Consider the following 20,051-nt stretch of genomic DNA (forward strand, 5'->3'; position numbering starts at 1 on the left):
GAAGCCTTTATTTAGGATAGATCATGGCAGAAGTTTTGAAACCATCGGTGACATTCATGCCATTCTAATTTTTCTGTGTCTTCCAAATTCAGTGTAAATCTGATCACTTACAAACAGCAGTTACAGCCCCCCCCCCCCCAATATCCAACATTTCAAATGAACGTAAGGAGTGCCCTTATGAATCCTTGGATGTTGCCTGAGCACTGAGATTCAGAAGTTTGCTGCCTATGTTTATGCAGAATATACAGGAAATTGTATTGATGTATTCAGATGTCTAAATATTGGCAAGCCAGACAGGGTGAATGTGTACAATTAGATGGTTCAAAATAATATCAAGTTTCTCTGGACATGCATTTATGTGTTTAACAATAGAACAACAATCCTGTGAATCTCAGTTATCCATGACTTTTGACTGATCCAAGTATATATTTGAACCAAAGTTTTATTTTCCATCTTGTATACAGCTCACCAGATGCATCCGTGCTTTTTCTGCAAGTTAATAAATGACCTTTTCAGTTTTGAGGGGAAAAGAAGGGCAGGCTTTTAAAAACAGATAAAAAACTTGAATCTGAAACGTCTGTGGCCACGATCCAACCAGGCTGTATATGTGTACAGGAGAGCCTCATGAGCACAGCTGGGAGGTTCTGTTGCAGGCGAAACTTCAAAGGAGCTTCCAGCTGCGCATGAGGTTCTTCTCTGCATAAGCATATAGCTTCATTGGATCACAGCTTGTGTATTTTATAAGATATACTAGGAGGACACTCGGCTATAAAGTGTGTGATGCTTGTGCTCTAAAAAGAAAATCTGTTCCAGATGCACCTTTTATAAAACCAGGGCATAGAAAATAGGTCTGTTTACTTACAATACTTAGCAGGTGAACAATTTTAAATTTTTAAACTTCAGATGTTCTTTCATCTGGAGATGATGAAGATGATACCGACGGCTCTGAGGATTTTGTGAATGACAACAACCAAATCAGTAAGTAACTCCGACTACTGAAGGTGTCTGGCAAGATTTTTCCTCCCTAACCTTTTGCACACTCAAGTACTTTTTTTCTTGGCTGTTTCAATGCATGAGCTATCTACTAGCAATGGCTTTTTACTAGATTTTTTACTCCAGACTGGTTTTTTTTGTGTATTTCATGCCTTTGAAACATGAAAATAAACTATTATATCCTTGCCTGCTTGTGTATTCCTTTGATCTTTGTTGACATTAACTTTTCACTATTTCTCCTTTTCTAAAAATTAGAAGCTTAATCCAGTACTGACACTTTCTCTTTTTTCATTTCTGGATCTGATTTAACTCTTCTTCTCTTCTTCTTCTTCTTATAATGATAAAATGCAAAATAATTATGAAATTGAGCAAACTAAACTACCTTTACAGTATTATGAACTCTGCTTACAGTTTCTGTGGTTTGTGTTCCCAGCGTCTAGATTTCGTTTTTATTTTGTAAAGGAGCAAGAGATATTCTGAGATACCTTGGAATTCTTCAGGTTAGATGCTCAGTTTAAAAAAATAAATAAAAGGACTGTGGAAGAAAAATATATGTTGCGGGAAAGCCCGTAAGTGTTATGGGTAGGAAAGCCTTAGTTGGGCTGTTAACGCTAATTCTGTTGTAGTATTTTGCTACTATTTGTTCACTCAGTATAGTGTAAAGCTTTGGTTCCAAGTTCAGTGAAGATCTGGTTCAGTTGCTCAGCAGCTCCCATGATTGTGTAGTAAATGTCTAGTATCATGTTGAACAGGTAATAGGAATTCTGCCTCTGCAAGCTCTTTTAAGGATATGAGAGCACCATCTAAAGGGGTATTTGACAGACTCACAGAGGATGAGCAGTGAAGCAAGTTCACCCTCTCTCTCTTTCTCTGTGTGTGGAGAACCTTATCGCCAATAAGCTACAGTATTCAATTATACTAAGTACCATCTGGCCTAAGTGCTTAAAATCTTTCATGTTCACACACTGAATAATAATAAATACTGTGGGAGAGATGGAGGTGTTTTCTGACAATGTTAACCTATTTGCAAAGGTGGTTGTCAAAAGTATGATCCTGTGATGATTATTTATTCCATTCCGCCCCACACGATGCAAAGCTTGGACTTTTGTAATCTGTGGGTGGGCTTATTTTACTTGCAAATAAGATCTGTTTTTATATTCATAGGAAGTGGGAATGTTCATAGCTGAAAGAATTTAGTTCAGCTACATGTACTAGTTTTTTTTAAAAAACAATTTTGATAACTCTTGTCATGTTTGCCTATACCGCAGCACTGCAATTATAATATGAAAACCTATAAGAGGGCTTGACAGTATCTGTGGTATTACATCAAAAGGAAGGCAATTTTATGCGTTTATATATTTGTATACAGATGTCACATGCATGACGATCTTTCTACATATATGTGAATATTTTCATTTTACATGCTACGTGTGAGTCATTTCAAACATCATTTTTCAAAATAGTTATTGACTTCAAACTTAGGGTGACATACATATTCTCAAATATGTAAAACACTTGCATTAAATATACTATTAAAGCATACTGCATATATAATAGTTCCTGAGGGTGTTTAGCTGCAAATAGAGGAGTCCTAACTGTAAGAAAACAATAGGTTAGATTACTATCCTGTGTGGCCTTTTTATTGCTTCCACCTATTGTTGCTTATTTTTACTTCGGGGTGCAAAGGTGACTGGATCAGAAAATAAAAGATATTTGACAATAAAATGGATTCAGTGGAAGAACATGCTAAGTCATGACTACCCTCAGTCTCTCATCTTGAAAATTTATCATAAATGCTCCATGCTTTAACAGTGTTTACAGAGTTGGATACTGGTGAGCCTTCTCCTTTGCTCCAGGGGGCTTTGTCATGTTTCCAGTCCATATGACATAAATGTCATTTCCAAGAATAGCATAATCAGATTTTTGTTCTGTGATGCACTGATTAAAATGATTAAACTATTTAAATATTGTCAAAAGAGGTATATAAAGTTGCCTCAAAACTCAGGTAAAAAATGAGATAAATACAAGGTCTTAATATTTATTTAGTATGGTTGAACAGGCATTGACAGATCAGATCAGAAAGCTTATAATCTGATACAGCTGAAACATCTTCCTTCCTGAACTGGGTGTTTTTGTTGTTGGTTGTTTTCTCTATACATAAACCCAAAGTGGCCTACAAGATATAAAGGACAAATTTTACACAATTTAGCTAGTTTCACAATTTGTACTTGCCTTTAATGTTGTTAAAAGAAACACAGTTTTAAAAGAAGGCATCCAATCTTATTAAATCCTCTAGAAGTAGAAAGTTTTCACAATCATCTTGAAGAAAACCACAAATTAGACTGAGTCATTCCCCTGAAATTTGAAGTTCCACAACTGTGACCCTACAGCTGAAAAAGTCCTGCATCTTGTAATCACCAACCCTAACTTGCCTCAAAAGTTCAAAGAGTGTCAGAGAGAAAACAGATGACACCTGGCCCAAAGGCACCTCTTATAGCTCCTGGATTCTTGACAATGCTAATAATTATGTCCCTGCTTTGTATATGGTATTTTGAGGTCTTGAAGGAGTTTCACATTGTTTTTGAAATCTGTGTAACTACTTTGGAAAGCAGACATCCATATTGTAAATGGAGACTAAAGTTTGGAGATCGTGTTTTGCACAAGGCCTCCAGTAAGCTCACAGCTGTGGTGAGATTTGAAGTGGGAGTTAAGTAATCGCAAGTTACACCGTATCAGTCCTCATAATTCTGATAGTTATAGAGAAAAACTTGAAACCTTGATAGTTGTATCCATATGTGTTGAAACCTATTTTCTGTAAGCTATTTAAGCTTTCTTTTAGAAATAAAGCTAGGATGTTAATATTTCAATCAATAAATATTTATTGGAAATGCCTGCAGTTGGTAATAGATAACTATAAGCCTGTATGTTCTCATGCAGACAGCCCATGGTTCAGTGGCAGATCACCTGCTTTGCATTCTGAAGTTTCCAGGTTCAGTCCCCATCACCTCCTCCAAAAGAATCTTAGGCCCCTTCCGCACACGCAAAATAATGCATTTTCAAACCACTTTCACAACTGTTTGCAAGTGGATTTTACTATTCCGCACAGCTTCAAAGAGCACTGAAAGCAGTTTGAAAGTGCATTATTCTGCATGTGCGGAATGAGCCTTAGAAGGAGATGCTGAGTAAGACTTTTCTGTGCTTAAGTTCCTGAGCAGCTAGTGCCTGGTAGAGCAGATAGTACAGAGCTGGATGGTCTGACTTGGCAGAAGGCAGCTTCATATGTTCAAACCTAAATAACATCACAACTATTGAGTCCCTTGTCGTAATCATAAGAGCTTGCGTAAATCCATGTACTCGTACACTAGTGCTATTCACATGCAAGCCAAGCTAATGTGGTTGGATCAGAGTAACATACTTTGCTTAATGGTAGAGTGCAAACGAAGTCTCTGTTGTCATTGACTGAACTGCTTTTGTTTGGTTTTTCTAGATTTTTATGTAGCATGGCAATTCTGTTCTCAGGAAATAATTTTGAAAGTGCTTTCTAATATAAACCTGCTCTGCTGAGACAATTAAGCCATGTGTTGCTTGCACTAGTTTAATTTTAAATATTTATAACTTCCCTGGTATCTTGCTTGCAAGTACATGCTCAAGTATCCATTAATTTTCCCAACTCGTTAGTTTTTAAAGTCAGGCTGAAACAAAAATAGCTGTGTATCATTTTTAGAATTCTTTTAATGCATAATTTGAGCAGTTTTCTTTGGGCAGGGAGATTTGTTAAAATTGCCTGTTCTGTCTTCCTTCTCCAGCTGTATTTTTGTTTTGAGATGCAGGGGGGAAGTGGGATTTGGGAATCTTGAGCATATGCTTATTTCAAGGACTGCCATGAATTTAGCCAACGGAAAGACTTGTTTATTATGGAGCTGTAATAAAGGAAATGAAGCAGAGCTGAGAGAGAAATGGTTATGTTTCTGGACCTCTTTGGTCCTAAAAATGTCCACAGTAAATGTGATTTATTCCAGGAAGAACCTATTGCAAAATAATTAAATGTGGCCTTTGCAAAACAGATTTCAGTTCTTAAATTTTAAATAGGCAAGTAGTGAATAAGCTGAATTAAACATGGCCGTGCTATTACTATGCAGTTGATCAAAGACTGTTATCTTTAGAATAGGGCTTGTGTCTAGAAATAGTATGGAAATCTTTGTTTAATTAGTGATTAGACTGGGTCCACGCTGCTATTTCATTTTCAGTTTGTTTTCACTTTTTCTTATAAAGCATCCCACCTCCTACGACTTACATTTAGTGTACCTTTTGAAATATTCAGATATTCTTTGTAAAGATTGAATTTTGCAAGTTCTGATCTTGACATTCATTAATATTACTGTGGGTATTTCATGGTGAATTAGAGATTTGATTTCTTGAAGCACAGTAATCTTATGATGTCATACATGGTTATGCAATGACCATTTTTTGTTTCAGATGCCATTAGCTATGTAAGCTCATACCATATTGTTTACAGATATTTTTAAGCTATGGATGTGGAAAGAATCAGCAGGGTGTAGTGGTTAAGAGTGCCGGGCTCTAATCTGGAGAACGAGATTCGATTCCACACTCCTCCACATGAATCCTGCTGGGTGACCTTGGACCAGTCACAGTCCTCTCAGAAAGCTCACTTAGAGGCAAACAGTGGCAGACCACCTCTGAATGCATCTTGCCTTTAAACCTTATGGGGTGGCCATGTCAGCTTTGACTTGATAGCACTTTACTCACACACACAGATAATGGAAGCTGTTGAACAAAAAAGGTGTGAAGATTGAAATTAAACAGTTGAACAACATTTGGTTTCCTTTGAAAAATTCTGTATCTCTGAAAGCCCAGATTTCAAAATGAAAATTAAGCAGCATTAATTTTTTTATATGGACTTAGTAGTAACAGCTGTTGCAATGCTTTTAATTAGTTTTTGTCTTTCACTAAAAGAATGTCTGAACTGACCAGGTATCATGGTAGCTAGATTGCTTTGTGTGTGGGTACAAGGATGGCCCAAGGGCTTGAGGGTTTCTAGGGATACCTGGGCATGCCCTGAGCTGCTGGCATCCCAGTCAAGACTGGAAATTATCAACGATGCAAGCCTCTGGTGGCATGTGTCAAAGTACCTAGATAGGGGTGCTGGGCTGGAGCCCTGTGAGATTAGCCTTGTTTGGTGCCCCAGTGTCCCTCACTCTCTGGGACCATGGGCAGTTGTCTAGAGCCACCTAGTGGGTGGGCTGCTCATGTAGGAAATTCAGTATTTGTTAAAAAAAACTTTTAGCAGGCACTTCAACTTGCATGCTTCATAGAATTTCCAGATACCCACTAGTAACTGAGTATCCCCTCCAAAGTGCCCTGTTCCTCGCAGTTCCACAATGAAGTGGAAGGGGGACAACACTGCACAATGCCAGGCACTTCTGCTGGCTAGAAACATGGAAGTGACTTTGCCGTGAGTCACGATCCTCTAGAAATTTTTCCTAATCTCTATAGGTTTGGCCATAATTTGGGAGAAAGTCTAGTATCACGTGACACAGTGGTATCCCTTCCAGTTATGTGGCTTCAAGTGATGTTCCAACATCGTGAAATATCATTTCATCAGGTCTCTGCCCTACATTCCATCTAACTCCAGTTACCAGTATTGGACTGGCAAGTCAGTTTATCATGATTGACACACCTACATTTAATTTACTGTGTTTACCAGATTCAGACATAACTTCCTTAGGGTTAGGATAAGATGGGAAGAAATGGGATTATCCACTTTCTGTCCAAAATAATTCCTTGCTCACTATTACTATATCCTTTGAACAGTAGATAAACCGATTATCTGAATTATTGAAAATTATTGTGTAAATGTAGCAATAAATTCCATTCCTGTATGTATGTGGGAGGCCATCCTGTATTTAAAAGGAAGCAAGAGTTTTCATTAATCATTTTTGTCTTACCTTGCATTTTTGCCTTATCCAATTGCTTATAATCAATGATTTCTCTCCTTGGTTCTCCATCCACAATCCATTTGTCACAGGTTTATAAGCTGTCCAGAAATAAAATTTTGCCACTTGTTTGATTACAAATAGTGGATGAAGAAGGGGAAGTTCTAAGCTCCGAAATGGCTCTAAAGTTGTAACTCAGGTTAACCCAATTTTCCCTCGTATTGCGTCAAAGTGTTTTAGCAGGCACCATGATGGTAAACGTTCCTTTGCAATGCCTCCATCCACAATGACAAATAATTTATTCTGATCTGGTGCTTTCTCTCTCAGTTGTTGAGTCACATAGTCGAGAAGTGGGAAATCAGAATAGGACAGACTGTGATGCTAACTTAAATATTGAGTTGGAGTGGGCTGAAAAATGTGCAGACATCCCTATGAGACAGTTTAAGTCATTGTGGTTAGCACCACTGGATAACCTTCTCTTAGCATAGCATGGTTGAAAAACTGTGGCTGCCATTTTGAATTTTTTAAAATTGTAGTGGCAGTGCAGAAAACAAGCTTCTCTTCTTCCAACAATGGAAATCCAAACTAATGTTTCTTAATTGTTAAATTCACAGGTCACTTGCAGTCATTCTAACTCCAAGCAACAGTTTTTTTCTTTTATGTGATTTTTATTTTATTTCTTATTTTTTCTATTTCACCATATCCAAAGATTCTTATTTTATAATTTAAGAAAAAAACTATTCGAGTTAGCAGCCCTGAACACAAGGAGAACAGGAATAAGTTTCCAATACTCTCTAATTTTCTCCATTTGTTGGGTATATTAAAGAACATCAAAATAGCAATTTTAAGAAGGGCTTCTTAACATTTCCTTAATTTCCTTAAGACATGGATCGCAAGCAGTAATTCCAGTTGAAGCAGGCTAGATTTTTGTTTCACAGTACATTATGATATTTTGAAGGTTCCCTGGTGTCTTATATGATGTTCCAAAGGCAACATAAATCAATTATACAGAACATCAGTGCTCCAAAAACATGTTGGTTCATAAGTGCTTCATGTAAATGTAATGTGATGGGATTGGACTCCAAGTTTATTACAGTTTATTGATGATTTTGTTGCTCTGTGTTCATTTTTTGAAACAGGGGCACCTAAATGGACACAAACAGAGAAAATGGAGAAACGATTACATGCAGTCCCCGCAGCTAACACAGTAAAATTCCGTTGTCCAGCTACAGGAAACCCACCACCAACCATGAGATGGCTAAAAAATGGAAAAGAATTTAAGCAAGAACATCGTATTGGTGGATATAAGGTAAAGAGCACCTTTTGTTGTTAGCTGTAGTATTTGTCAAGTGGAACTGCTAGACTTAGGGAACTACAGACAGATTTTTATATGTTTGTGTATACAGGTGGGAATGGGGAAATCCCTGACTTCACTGGTGGGTGAAAGTTTATCACCACTCTGGAACTCCCATTTAAGGAATAGGAAAAGCCTTTGCAAGAGGTCAGAAGCAGCCACTGAGCATAAGCAGCTTGCTGCACTGCATAGCTGTAGGGTTTGTCAAATGGAATTGCTGGGCTTAGGAAATTATAGACAGATCGCTTTTTATTCCATCTTCCTGGAAGGAGGAATCATGCAGAGCAGCTGGCTAACCTATGCTACAGGCTTTGTAAGAGAGAGGAGGAGGAAGATGCTTGGGAGCTCCCTCTCCTCTTGACTGTGACACCATTTTGGACTCCTCAGAGAGATGAAGGGTAAAGCTGACAGGGGAGTGGGACCCTGTCTCCCCAAGCAAAATGCTTAATAGTCCTTCCAATCATCACAACAGATTTGTAAAGCAGGTTGGAACTTTTAAAATGTCACTGAGTAGCATTTTTGCTTTCTTTTTCATTGATATCATTTTTTTTCAGTCTCCCAGTATTGGTACCTTTTGCCCCTTGCCCCAACACAGCATATTTTTAACTTCTTTCACAAATCCCCTTCTCTACTGGACAGTGCTGGCCCTGTAAGTTATAGCTGGCTTCTGTGGAATTTTGAGGAAGGACAGAAATATCTAAAGTCTAAACTGACTTTACTTATTGTTATCCCCTCTGAAGCTTTTTACCTTTATTTTGTTTTTGGTTACCGTATATACTCGTGTATAAGTCGACCCGCATATAAGTCGAGGCACCTAATTTTACCACAAAAAACAGGGAAAACTTATTGACTCGCGTATAAGTCGAGGGTGGGAAATGCAGCATCAATTGAGGCATCAGCAGGCTAAATGTTTTTGAATATTTATTTTAAAGAAAAACAGTAAACTGCCTCTGTAAGTGGAAAAGAGGGTCAACAAGAACAATATGGTATCAACAATAACTTTAAAAGTACAAAAACCTTAGCTCAACCAGCAACCAAGCTAAAACACAAGAGTTAAAATCCTTCAAAACTGGATTCCTCATCATCATCTGTATGTCCAAATGTAACCCAACTTAGATTTTAAGAGGGATATTATCAGAAATGAAAAATCTACTATTAGCTTCCATTGTAAACAATGGGGGATGGGGCATCCCTTTTGGGGGTCAATAACTTTGGATCCCCTGACCCAAACTTCACCAAACCTGGCTGGTATCATAAAGAGATTCTCCTGATGAGACCAGCCAGGTTTGGTGAAGTTTGATTTAGAGGGTCCAAAGTTATGGACCCTCAAAAGGGTAGCCCCATCTACTAATAGCTCCCATTGAAAACAATGGGGAATGGGGGCACCTCCTTTGGGGGTCCATAACTTTGAACCCCCTGAACCAAACTTTACCAAACTTGGCTGGTATCATCAGGAGAGTCTTCTGAGGGTACCCTGTAATTTTGGTGCCGCTAGCATAAAAACCGCGCCCCCTGCTGGCCGGCAAAGTAAAAACGCAAATTTTTTTTAATGACCCGCATATAAGTCGAGGGGAGCTTTTTCAGCATTAAAAATGTGCTGAAAAATTCGACTTATACATGAGTATATATGGTACTGAGTTTGTATGGTGAGTTAATTGCAGGTCAGCTTAGCGAACAGAGCAAAACAAAACACTGTACCTTATAATAACATTTTTATACAGGTGCACTTAACGGTCTGTGCTTTTGAGCTGTGACAATCTGGAATACTCCAATTTGCAGGAGTAGGGGAGAGCAAAGCAAAACAAAATCCTACGGCTGGTGATTTTGTAGTACACTTAAAGGAGAAAAAAGAACTATGGGTTTTATGATCTGTAAAATAGACACAGGAAACAAAGTTTGAGGAAAAGTAATTGAAGTTACTTAAATTGGTTTGCTTTAATTTCAAGTAGTATCAGGTTAGTGGTTTCAGTTTAAATTGTGAGTTACTGATTAGAAAGCGCATCTAGAGAGGCTAACTATGTGCCAAGATGAAGTTAAGATTAAACCTTAGATAGGAAGTCAAACAAGGAACCAGAATGTTAGAATTCTGATTTTGTTCAGGTATTTAAGCTGTTTAAGCCAAAACACAAGGTGCAGAATGGCAGTAAGCAAAAATGACATTTCTCCTACGAAAACTTCTCAATAATAAAACCCTCCTACCAGTGGTGGGATCCAAAAATCTTAATAACAGGTTCCGATGGTGGTGGGATTCAAACAGTGGCGCCGCCGCACACATGCACCTCCAGTCCCTATTGGGCAGGGAGGTTGCTTTAGTAACCCCTTCTCGGCACTCAGAAAAAATTAGTAACCACTTCTAGAGAAGTGGTGAGAACTGGTTGGATCCCACCTCTGCCTCCTACATGAAAAATATCTGTGTCAATATTGCTTGTTGTTGCTTGGAACAAATCATGTACAAAGCCATGGGACTGTCAGATATTTATGCCCACTATTATGTAGAAAGAGGCATCCAGGCTTCTCTGTTGTGTGGAGCTGTCAGTGAATGAGGAGGGAGGACTTCCTGAGTATGAGCATCTGCCTCTCACAGTTTTAGTGACTTTTCCTTCAATTTGCATTGTCACTTTCCTGCTTCGCTTGTCATGCCTGCTCAGTTGGACCTAAGGATGGTTTTCTTTGAAATCACGGTGACTTAGATCCAGAAAAACACTTCCATGGATGGATGTAGTTTTGAGAAGGCATTTTGGACTGTTGTGGAAAGGAGGAGGCGGGAAAAATTCTATGGTAGAATTCTGTGTCCACAGAAAATGTTAGTGTGGATCCAGTTATGGTAGCTTTTGTTTATCATTCTTTGCTTACCTTTGTTTTTTGAACCACAGTACAAGAGCTGCCTATATTCATTACCAGATGTAATCCTGTAAAAATTATCTTAGTGTATTGAAAGGGTGTATTCAAAGGACATATTTGTTACCATTCTTAAGAGGTGCAATCAGATCAGCTTTATGGAAGCTTTTCATATTGTGTACTCTCATGAGAGTGTATAGTTTTTCCTGTCTTAATACATGCAGGCACGAATAGAAGGTACGTGCAGATTCCCATCACAAAAATGGCTCTTTAGACCTGGACTGGTGGATTATAAGCAAGCTGTGAAGCTCAAGGCCTAACAAGGATGAAAGTACTTGTGCAGGAAAAGCTGTGAAGCTTGGTCTGCAAAAGAAATAGGTGGTCAATCAGGTCATCCTTGGCTGATCTAATGTAGCCAGCTGTGCAGTAGTACAGAATTGTGGCAATGTATACTTGGACTTAACCATGACTATTTGATAGATCCCTAGAGAAGTTAGCCTCCCTCAAAGGGTTTTAGTGAAGACTATAACAGTAATACCACTGTAAGGACTTTCTAAAGCCTTCAGTTAAGTTGGTCCTTGTTATATGAATTCTGAAAATATGAATTCATATATTTGTTCAAGTGCACAAATACCTAACCAGTTTGCAAATCTGTGATGGCCAGTTTGTTTCAGCTGTTTACTGCCCTCCACGGTTTTCTTACTAATGTATGCTACATGTCTGTACCACAGCATGTGAATAAACCCTCAAATTATTCCTGCTGCAGATGCTAAAGAACAGCTTTAAAAGCTTTTATTTCTTCCTCCCTAGACACATTTTCTGCAGAAAGTGTCAGTTTTTCCAGAGAAATGTATATAAATGCTCCAGATGAACATTAATGAATAAAGTAGGCATTTTCAACTACATTTGCTTACCTCATAAAACATGAAGGCGCACCTGGCAACACCTTCTGCCTTTCATAATACCAAAAAGCATAAACCAGTTGGCTACCATTCAATGAACTCATGTCTTAGAGATGGTAAAATAAAGCTGATTAAGAATAGTAGCTGTGTGTTGGCACATAATAAAAGTGATGTTGAGTGTTAAAGAGATTGACTTAGATTCAGTGTAATGCCAATATGGTGAAAGGATTTTTGCCTTTGGAGCACAACCTTCTTGCCCACCCCCTGTTCCTCCACCTCATGGCTCTTCGATTAATCTGAATCAGTTTCTTTGAGGACAGCCACTTAGAGCGAAGGTCTTCGATGGAATGGAAAGAAGGAAGGAAGGGTTAAAATATTTGCACAGGAGTTTGTTGGCATTCTTCTTCTGCATGTGAGATCTCTTCCCATTCTTTAGCAGGAACTGATGAGGTCTATGCAGTAAATAATCAACAGGTCTAATGTTTATTTAATAGAGTTTGAATGGGCCCTATTTACCAGTTAAATATTTAGGGGGATCACCACTGTCATTATTGTTTTGTTTTAGTAGAATGTTTGAAATCAGAAAAAAAATAATCTTTGCATAGGTTTGTATATTCAGAACAGCATTTAACTTCCTAAAATCTTTATATAGAGAATTAATCTGTCCCACCATGTTCAGCAAAGTATGCCAGTGAGGTGGGCTTTGGAAATCTGATTTTAGGGAACTTAGCTGTTTTTTTTTAAAAAAAGGTATAATATTTCTAGTAGACATATTCGTAATCCTGATGCCCACTAAAAGATACAAGTTATCTCAAGTGACGCTGGAATATTGATATTTGCAACTGCAGTCAGCCATATGCCTGTGGTTGTTGAAAATGTGGGTGACTTCTGATTAAACAGTAGCTAGAGAAATGGTTGTTTGATTCATAATTTATGGTTGTTTGATGGTTGTGTTATGATTTATGATGAATGATTTATGGTTGTTTGATCTATGGTCTCTGATTTCTTTGTTACATCAGTTAGTTAGCTGTGTGGGTCGCCATTTGTCCTTTACGTGATCAGTCTGTTTAGTTTGTATGCAAGATACATTTTCCCCCAAAACAATATCTGTCCTATAGGGAAGTATAATCCAGGAGTTGATTCTTCTGCAGTGACTGACTGTTTCTTAAACATTTGGAAACTCTTAGGTTCTCTAAAATATGCATAGAGGTTATATTTCAAAGAGCCCTTACCTCCTCCTTTCTTTTCCAAGCTGACTTGAGTGCAGTTCTGCCCCCTCCCCCTCCTCATCCACATGACTGTAGGTCTTTTGAAGAATTTCTGTCATTTTTCAGTGTGGACTTTTGCAAGATAATGCATGCCACTGAGAGTGAACAAGACTCTTTACTTTTCTTCTCACCTCCCAGAAAGTAAATTGAGTCCTATCAGTTTTTGCTATTTTAAGTATTAAAGAGTGTTTGTTTCCACAGCTGTGTTTTGATAAGCTACATTACCACAGCCCTTTTTACACACTAACGTTTAGCTTGGGTAAACATGTGATAGTTTTCCTTCTATAGATGTAGGTCTATAGGAGCCACGTACCCATTCATCTTGCTCTGTGGCAACAAATTTCTGCCAGCAGTGAGACTGTAGCAGCAGTACTTTCCCCTCCCCCCTTCTTTGTGTGGCTTGCTTCATGATTTCAGTTTCTGTCAATCTGCCACATCGGTTTCTAGGACAGAAATTGTTTTTTGAGGCAAAGAAATAACAAATGCATGTCAAGTATAAGACTGAATTCTTAGAAGAATTATATGCCCTAGCACAGCCAAGGCTCAATGGCAGAGCATCTGCTTGGCATACAGAAGGTCCCAGGTTCAATCCCTGGCACCTCCAGTTAATAGGACTGGGTAGTAGAAAATATGAAAGGCATCTACTGAGACCCTGGAGAGCCACTGCCAGTCAGAGTAGATCGGGAATCAAGGGTCTGATTCCGTATAAGGCAGCTTCATGTGTATCAGGCCATCTGTACTCTCTGTGTGGAAAGTAGGTCCTGTTTCTTTTGTTCTTCTTTAAAGTTCCTCACAACTGAAAAAGGGAGCACTTACTTGTCACATGGCAAAGGTACAATGGCTATTTCCTTACTTTACCCATCATGTGAAAAGGATATTGTAGAGATTCCCTTTAGTGAGGGAGGTAGTAAGGGAGGGAGAGGGACCCCGGCATCTGTACATGGCCCACCCATCCTAGCAGAGGGAGAGGGAGGAGAGGGAGGGGGAGGGGTGGCATGCAAGGGAGGGGGTCCGACATCTGGACATGGCCCACCCACTGTAGCGGAGGGATGGGGAGGGGTGGCATGTAAGGGAAGGGGAGATTGAGGGGTGGCATGCAAGGGAGGGGAGAGAGGGGGTTCCTCTTAGTGTCAAGACTTCCCTTTAGTGTCAAGATTGACTATATAGGACATTGCATGGAAAAGGAAGTTGAGTGCAATATAAGAATGTATAAAGATACCTGTTTTTGTATATATAATAGGAACACTGTTCTGGAATAAATATTGGCTTTAAATTGTTTGCCAATTGTGTTCAGTTGAACTATTTATTTATTTTACAATTTCAAGATTAGAAAATAATGCAGTAAAAATATAAGACAAAAATGGATGACATTAATTGGACTATGTGCAAACAAGGCTGTAAAAACATGCTGTACATGCATTGAATATAATGTAAAAATTACTCAGTGCAGGTAAAAAGAAAAATTAAGTGTTTACTGCACACATATCATGTGAGCCTTCACTTTAACATGTGACCAAAACTGTTTTTCAAGCCCTGGCTAAAATATTAGCCATATTGAAGACATAGTAGCTATACCATGATTGATACTGAAAAAAAGAAAGGAAAAAAGATTTTTGCAGGAGAGAACAGGAGAAAGTGGAGCTATGGAAAATTTAAGCTCCCTTCTGTTAATTTAACTACATTTTGGCCGTTTCCTCATGGCCACGGTGGGGGTTGGGTTGGCATACATGACGCCGACCCAACTCCCTGGGACCGTTCGCATGAACGGTCCCGGTAACGAACGGGAAGATGGCACCATGGAGTGTCGTTGTCCGATCGACCTACCTTCTCTGCGACCGTCCGGCATCGCCGAGGCCAGGGGATCTGCCTCCCCTGCCCTGCAAGAACCTCTCCGGCATCACAGGGCAGGAAGGGCGTGTCCCCAGGCCTCGGCGACCCGCCGGACGGTCACAGAGAAGGTAGGTCGACCAAGCACAGGGGGGAGGGATGGCACCTTCCAGCCGCTGCCGTTCGCACGGCAGCAGCTGGAAGCCGCCATTTTCCATAAACCTTGCACGGGAAGCGAGGTGGGAAAACGGCGGCTTCGCGCCGCTTGGGAGGCGCGAGGGCGGCGTGGCTGCGAAGCAGCTGCGCCCCCCCATTCGAACAGCTCCCTGGGGACGGCGTTTTTGTTGTCCCCAGGGCGCTGTATTAGGCCCGTGCGGAAAGGGCCTTTGTTTTGCTTACACTTTAAGTGGATTGTCTTGATCATAGGATATTTATATAGTGACAGAGTGGCTTATGATGTATGTTGAATCCTTGTAAATTATTCACATGCTTTTAATGAACATGTTGAATTGTGCTTACTGAATCCTAATTTGAATTCTAATTGTAAAAGTGATCAGAAAGATGCACAGTTTGTTTAAATAGCTTATCAGGCATCTGATACTAGAGGACTGAAAAGCGCTTTTAATTAGAGCTGAAGTAAATTTGTTCTGTAGAATTCATAAATGTCAGATGGCAGGGCTTCTTATAAACACTCACTCTTCTTTTTTTTTCAAAGTTCTCTTGAACATTTATGGTACAAAAAGAAACAAAGCTCAAACAATAGCACGAACTGTACCCTTCTGGATTTATTCTGAGTGGTTAGGTCAAGAGCTGTCCTAGAGAGAAAGACAAGTATGATACTATCAGTCTAAGAGGAGAAAATTCAAAGAAGCCTTAGTGATCTCAGCATTTGTCATAGCATTTGGCTAAGTAAATATTGTCTAGAAGTTGAAAAAGTTCCATTAGTGAGTCCCCATTTCTATAAAATGATCCTTTTCAACTTTATGTCATTTCTGGTCTTGAGATGGTTTGTAATCAGAACTTGTCAAAACCTGCTTAGGAAGCCAGGCAGATTTTTTTTTTTTTGGCTTTCCTTTGAATTAAAACAACATTTGTCTGTTAACCCACTTTGGCAGGCACAGGGCAAATGTCATGCTGTAGAACTAATATGAGGGTTGGCTTTGTAAATAGGTTACTTGTGTGCTTTCATTGTTTGTAGGCTTCCTGCAGTCGATTTAGGTCTCCCACATGGACTAATACTGAAAATGTGTTTTTTGTTGTTTTGGAGCCCAGGATGTGTTTTCTGTTCATGTTTATTCTGTATTTCATCACTATCAATGGATATTTTTACTGTATCATAGCAAATGACAAGATCTCTTTTCAGAGGCATAGCTGGGCCAAACTGCGCCCGGTGCGCATTCCACATTTTCCGCTCCCATGCCCCCCATGGCGCGCCCCCGCCCTCCCCACGCGGCGCCCCTCTTTCCCCTTCCCATACTTACCTTAGTTCCTTTTTCAGAACTTTTTCAGGCTTCAAAAGGCCTTGTTCTCAGTTAAAAAAAGGCCTGATGGAAACTATACTTCCCAGGAGACCTTGTGAGCCCCAAGGTCTCCTGGGAACTGTAGTTCCTCAGGCCGTTTTTACTGAGAACAAGGCCTTTTGAAGCCTGAAAAAGTTCTGAAAAAGGAACTAAGGTAAGTATGGGAAGGGGGGTGGGAGGGCGACGCAGGGGTGCGTGGGGGGAAGGGGGAGGGGCCTGGGGGCGATTTTTGCGCCCCCAGGCATACACCCGGTGCACGACGCCCCCCTTCCCCTTGTGGCTACGCCACTGTCTTTTCAAACAGGTAGATGGAGGGGAGCAATTCTAAGCAAGCATACTCAGATTATGTCCCATTTTATTCAATGGGGCTGGTTTCCAGAAAAATGTCCTTAGGATATTTGGTACTATGTTGCCTGTGGTTACAGGATTGCAGCATGGGGTATTGGTTTAAGAGCGTTGGACTCTAATCTGGAGAACTGGGTTTGTTTCTCCGCTTCTCCACATGAAGCCTGCTGGGTGGCCTTGGGCCATCACAGTTCTCTCAGGACTGTCTCAGTGCCATCTACCTCACAAGGTGTCTGTTGTGTGTGGGGGAAGGGAAGGTCATTGTCAGCCAGTTTGAGACTCCTTCCTTTGCAAAAATTGAGGTATAAAAATCAACTCTTCTTCTTGGTCTTCAGAGTCCTTCCTTCCTCCCCTCCCCCCAGCTTGTTAGGGCATAATCAATTGGCCTGGTCTAAAGAGTTGTCTGATTATACGTTGCCTTTTACTGGACTAAATAGTACATACCAATGATGATAACATCTTAAACAATTAGTAGCTGTCAGCTCTGAGTAACAAACTGTCCAGCCTTGATAATCAGAGGAGTTTGCTCAATTCAAGGAGTGAGTAAGAACATAAGAACAAGCCAGCTGGATCAGACCAGAGTCCATCTAGTCCAGCTCTCTGCTGAGTAGCCAGTTAGCGTCTTGATGCAGCAGTCTTCCAGCAGCTAGTGTTCATGTCAGGGAGCAAGAAAAATAGATCTTGTTAGGTCTTTGCCATGTCAACAAAATGAATAACTTGAACTGTTATAAATGTAAGTTTTTGACATGGTGACATAAATGGTTTGCACACCTAGAGTGATTGTTTGGGATGACGTAAGTAGGCTTAGATTGTTGGCTAAAATGTGGCTACAGTATCCATCTCACTTAGAATTGTAGATGAAAATTGTCAGGGTAGCACTTTTCTTTTCTTTTCCAAATTGGCAACAGGCAAATGTTTATGCTATGTGTAATGTAGCTGAGAGTGTTATCTTCCCAAATTAGTCAATGGAATGGCTGCCTTCTCAGACATCAGTCTGTTGTTCTTATTTTCAGACCAGATAGGGTAAAAAGACTGGGTTTAACTTGCAATTGAAAATGTAATGTGTACCTATTAATTTGTCAAAGGGATAAAGTCCACTGAGAAGTGACACAATATCTATTGCCTGATTACTTCATCTTTTCATGGATACTGGCTGAGTTGACTTTCTATGGTCACAAATCAACTGTTCAATTGAGAGAATTTGGATAAGCATTACTGTATAAGATATGAAGGCCTGAGGCATAGCTTTTGGGGGGTGGACGCGACATGACACACTGGGCATGCGCCCCTACAGGGGCGTTCCGGGGACATGGCAGGGGCAAAGGATGCACCAGGCGCTTTCCCCTCTCACTCCATCCCTGATGAGGGCTGCAAGGTATGCATTTCATATAGGGTCTAAATAGAAATATCATGTTCCCCCAAGTATTCACAGCATAGCATCTTTTGTCCTTTCTACGTCACTGTGTGTCTGTACCTCTCTACCTTACTTCACTTTAAACCACATGCTCAGTTTGGACTAATCTTACCTCAATCACAGTGAAAAGAATGGAATCTACTGTAACAGTACTCGTTACAAGTGAACCTTTGATTTTCCCCGTAACTGTTTCCTGGAGTATAATAACGAACTGAATGTACAAAGTAAACCAGAAGTTTCTTCATTGAGCTGACCATTATCTTTTATCGAATAGCTGAGCTGGAGGCCATCATTGCCCTCATAAATAATTAAAAGAATGAGATGAAAATAAGGAAAAAAAACAAAATCTTGTTTCATATGCTTTAAAGTTCAAAGCCCAAACAGAGAACATTACAGCCCAGTTTCAACAGACCAGGTGCCCTTCTACCTAATAAGGCTGTTAAGATAAGCTGGAAAAAATTCAAACTAGAGAATAATGGTAATTATTGCTAGTCTACTAGTAATAAGGAACATGAGTTTGCATAATTGACTGGTGTGCACTTTGCAACTGGAACTTTGCTGAAAATCTAAGTTGTTAGTCCAGACCTAACCTTTTAGGCCTGCTGATCGTTGTAGCAGAAGAAAATGGGGAGGAGGGAATTATGTCCAAACCAGAAAGCGAAGCAACTTCTGGGCAATTCTCTAGGAAATCCTCCCCCTCCCCCCAAATCTCTACCTTAGTGACCATAGAGGTTTCAGAGAATTCCTAGAGCATTGTCATCACTTTTGAATTTGGTCACAGTTTCCCCCCACTTTCTCCTGCCATGACAGTCAGCATTGGTGGGTAAGACTAGTGAGCAAAAGCTCACTGGAGGCAGGCAGGTGGCAACCATATTTACACTCCTGGTTTTCTGAATATTTGGGATGCCTTTCAGTTTCTGGGAAGGAAGTTAGTATTACAGATTTTATATATTAAGGAATTTTGAAATACATACCTTGTCCTCATCTCGTAGCAACCCTTTAAGGTAGGTTAGATTGAGAGATAACGACCGGTACAAGGTTATTCAGTGAATTAAGGTTATCCATGGTTGAATTAACATTTTTACCCTCGTTTTCCAGATCAGAGTCCAACACAATCACCACTATAGCGCATATACTCTCTGATGACTTAGAATCCATCTGATGAGTTAAAATCCATTTTATGTCTGAGCAGAAAATAAAGGCTGTGATGTCACCTGTTCAAAATCTTTGTTGCTGTTTTTAATCCAAATAGGTACGAAATCAGCATTGGAGTCTTATAATGGAGAGTGTGGTCCCATCAGACAAGGGAAATTATACCTGTATAGTGGAGAATATACATGGGTCGATCAATCACACGTACCATCTTGATGTTGTTGGTGAGTACATTCCTAGATTCTAGGAAAGAGTTATTTAACAATGGCTTAGTTTTATATTCTTATTTTCCTTTTTTTAAACTGCAAAAATTGAAATAGAGTGAAAAGTGTCCTTGAAAATTTCTAGCCATTTTAAAACATTTTGGACAGACATGAATGGAGAACTGCTGCCTTAAGATCTAAGTAGCATACCTTGCTGTGGAGCTGTAGATATATTTCATATGCTCTCTATTCAGCTGAGGTGAACCAACCTGGAGTCTAAA

At 39.7% G+C, this 20,051-nt stretch overlaps 1 protein-coding gene across 12 annotated transcripts in view; it reads left to right on the top strand.

The window, feature by feature from the left end:
• FGFR2 (fibroblast growth factor receptor 2) overlaps window positions 1-20,051 on the top strand; it is a 141,279-nt gene that overhangs the window by 56,765 nt on the left and 64,463 nt on the right. For 8 of the 12 annotated variants that reach the window (XM_048506542.1, XM_048506535.1, XM_048506538.1 and 5 more), the window contains exons 4-6: window positions 904-978; window positions 8,087-8,256; window positions 19,668-19,791. In XM_048506542.1, coding sequence (XP_048362499.1) covers window positions 904-978; window positions 8,087-8,256; window positions 19,668-19,791 — 369 coding nt within the window. The remainder of the gene's footprint in view (window positions 1-903; window positions 979-8,086; window positions 8,257-19,667; window positions 19,792-20,051) is intronic. The other 4 variants (XM_048506544.1, XM_048506543.1, XM_048506545.1 and 1 more) reach the window with 1 other exon arrangement.

The sequence above is a fragment of the Sphaerodactylus townsendi genome, linkage group LG08 (genome assembly GCF_021028975.2).
Source record: "Sphaerodactylus townsendi isolate TG3544 linkage group LG08, MPM_Stown_v2.3, whole genome shotgun sequence".
NCBI lineage: Eukaryota > Metazoa > Chordata > Lepidosauria > Squamata > Sphaerodactylidae > Sphaerodactylus > Sphaerodactylus townsendi.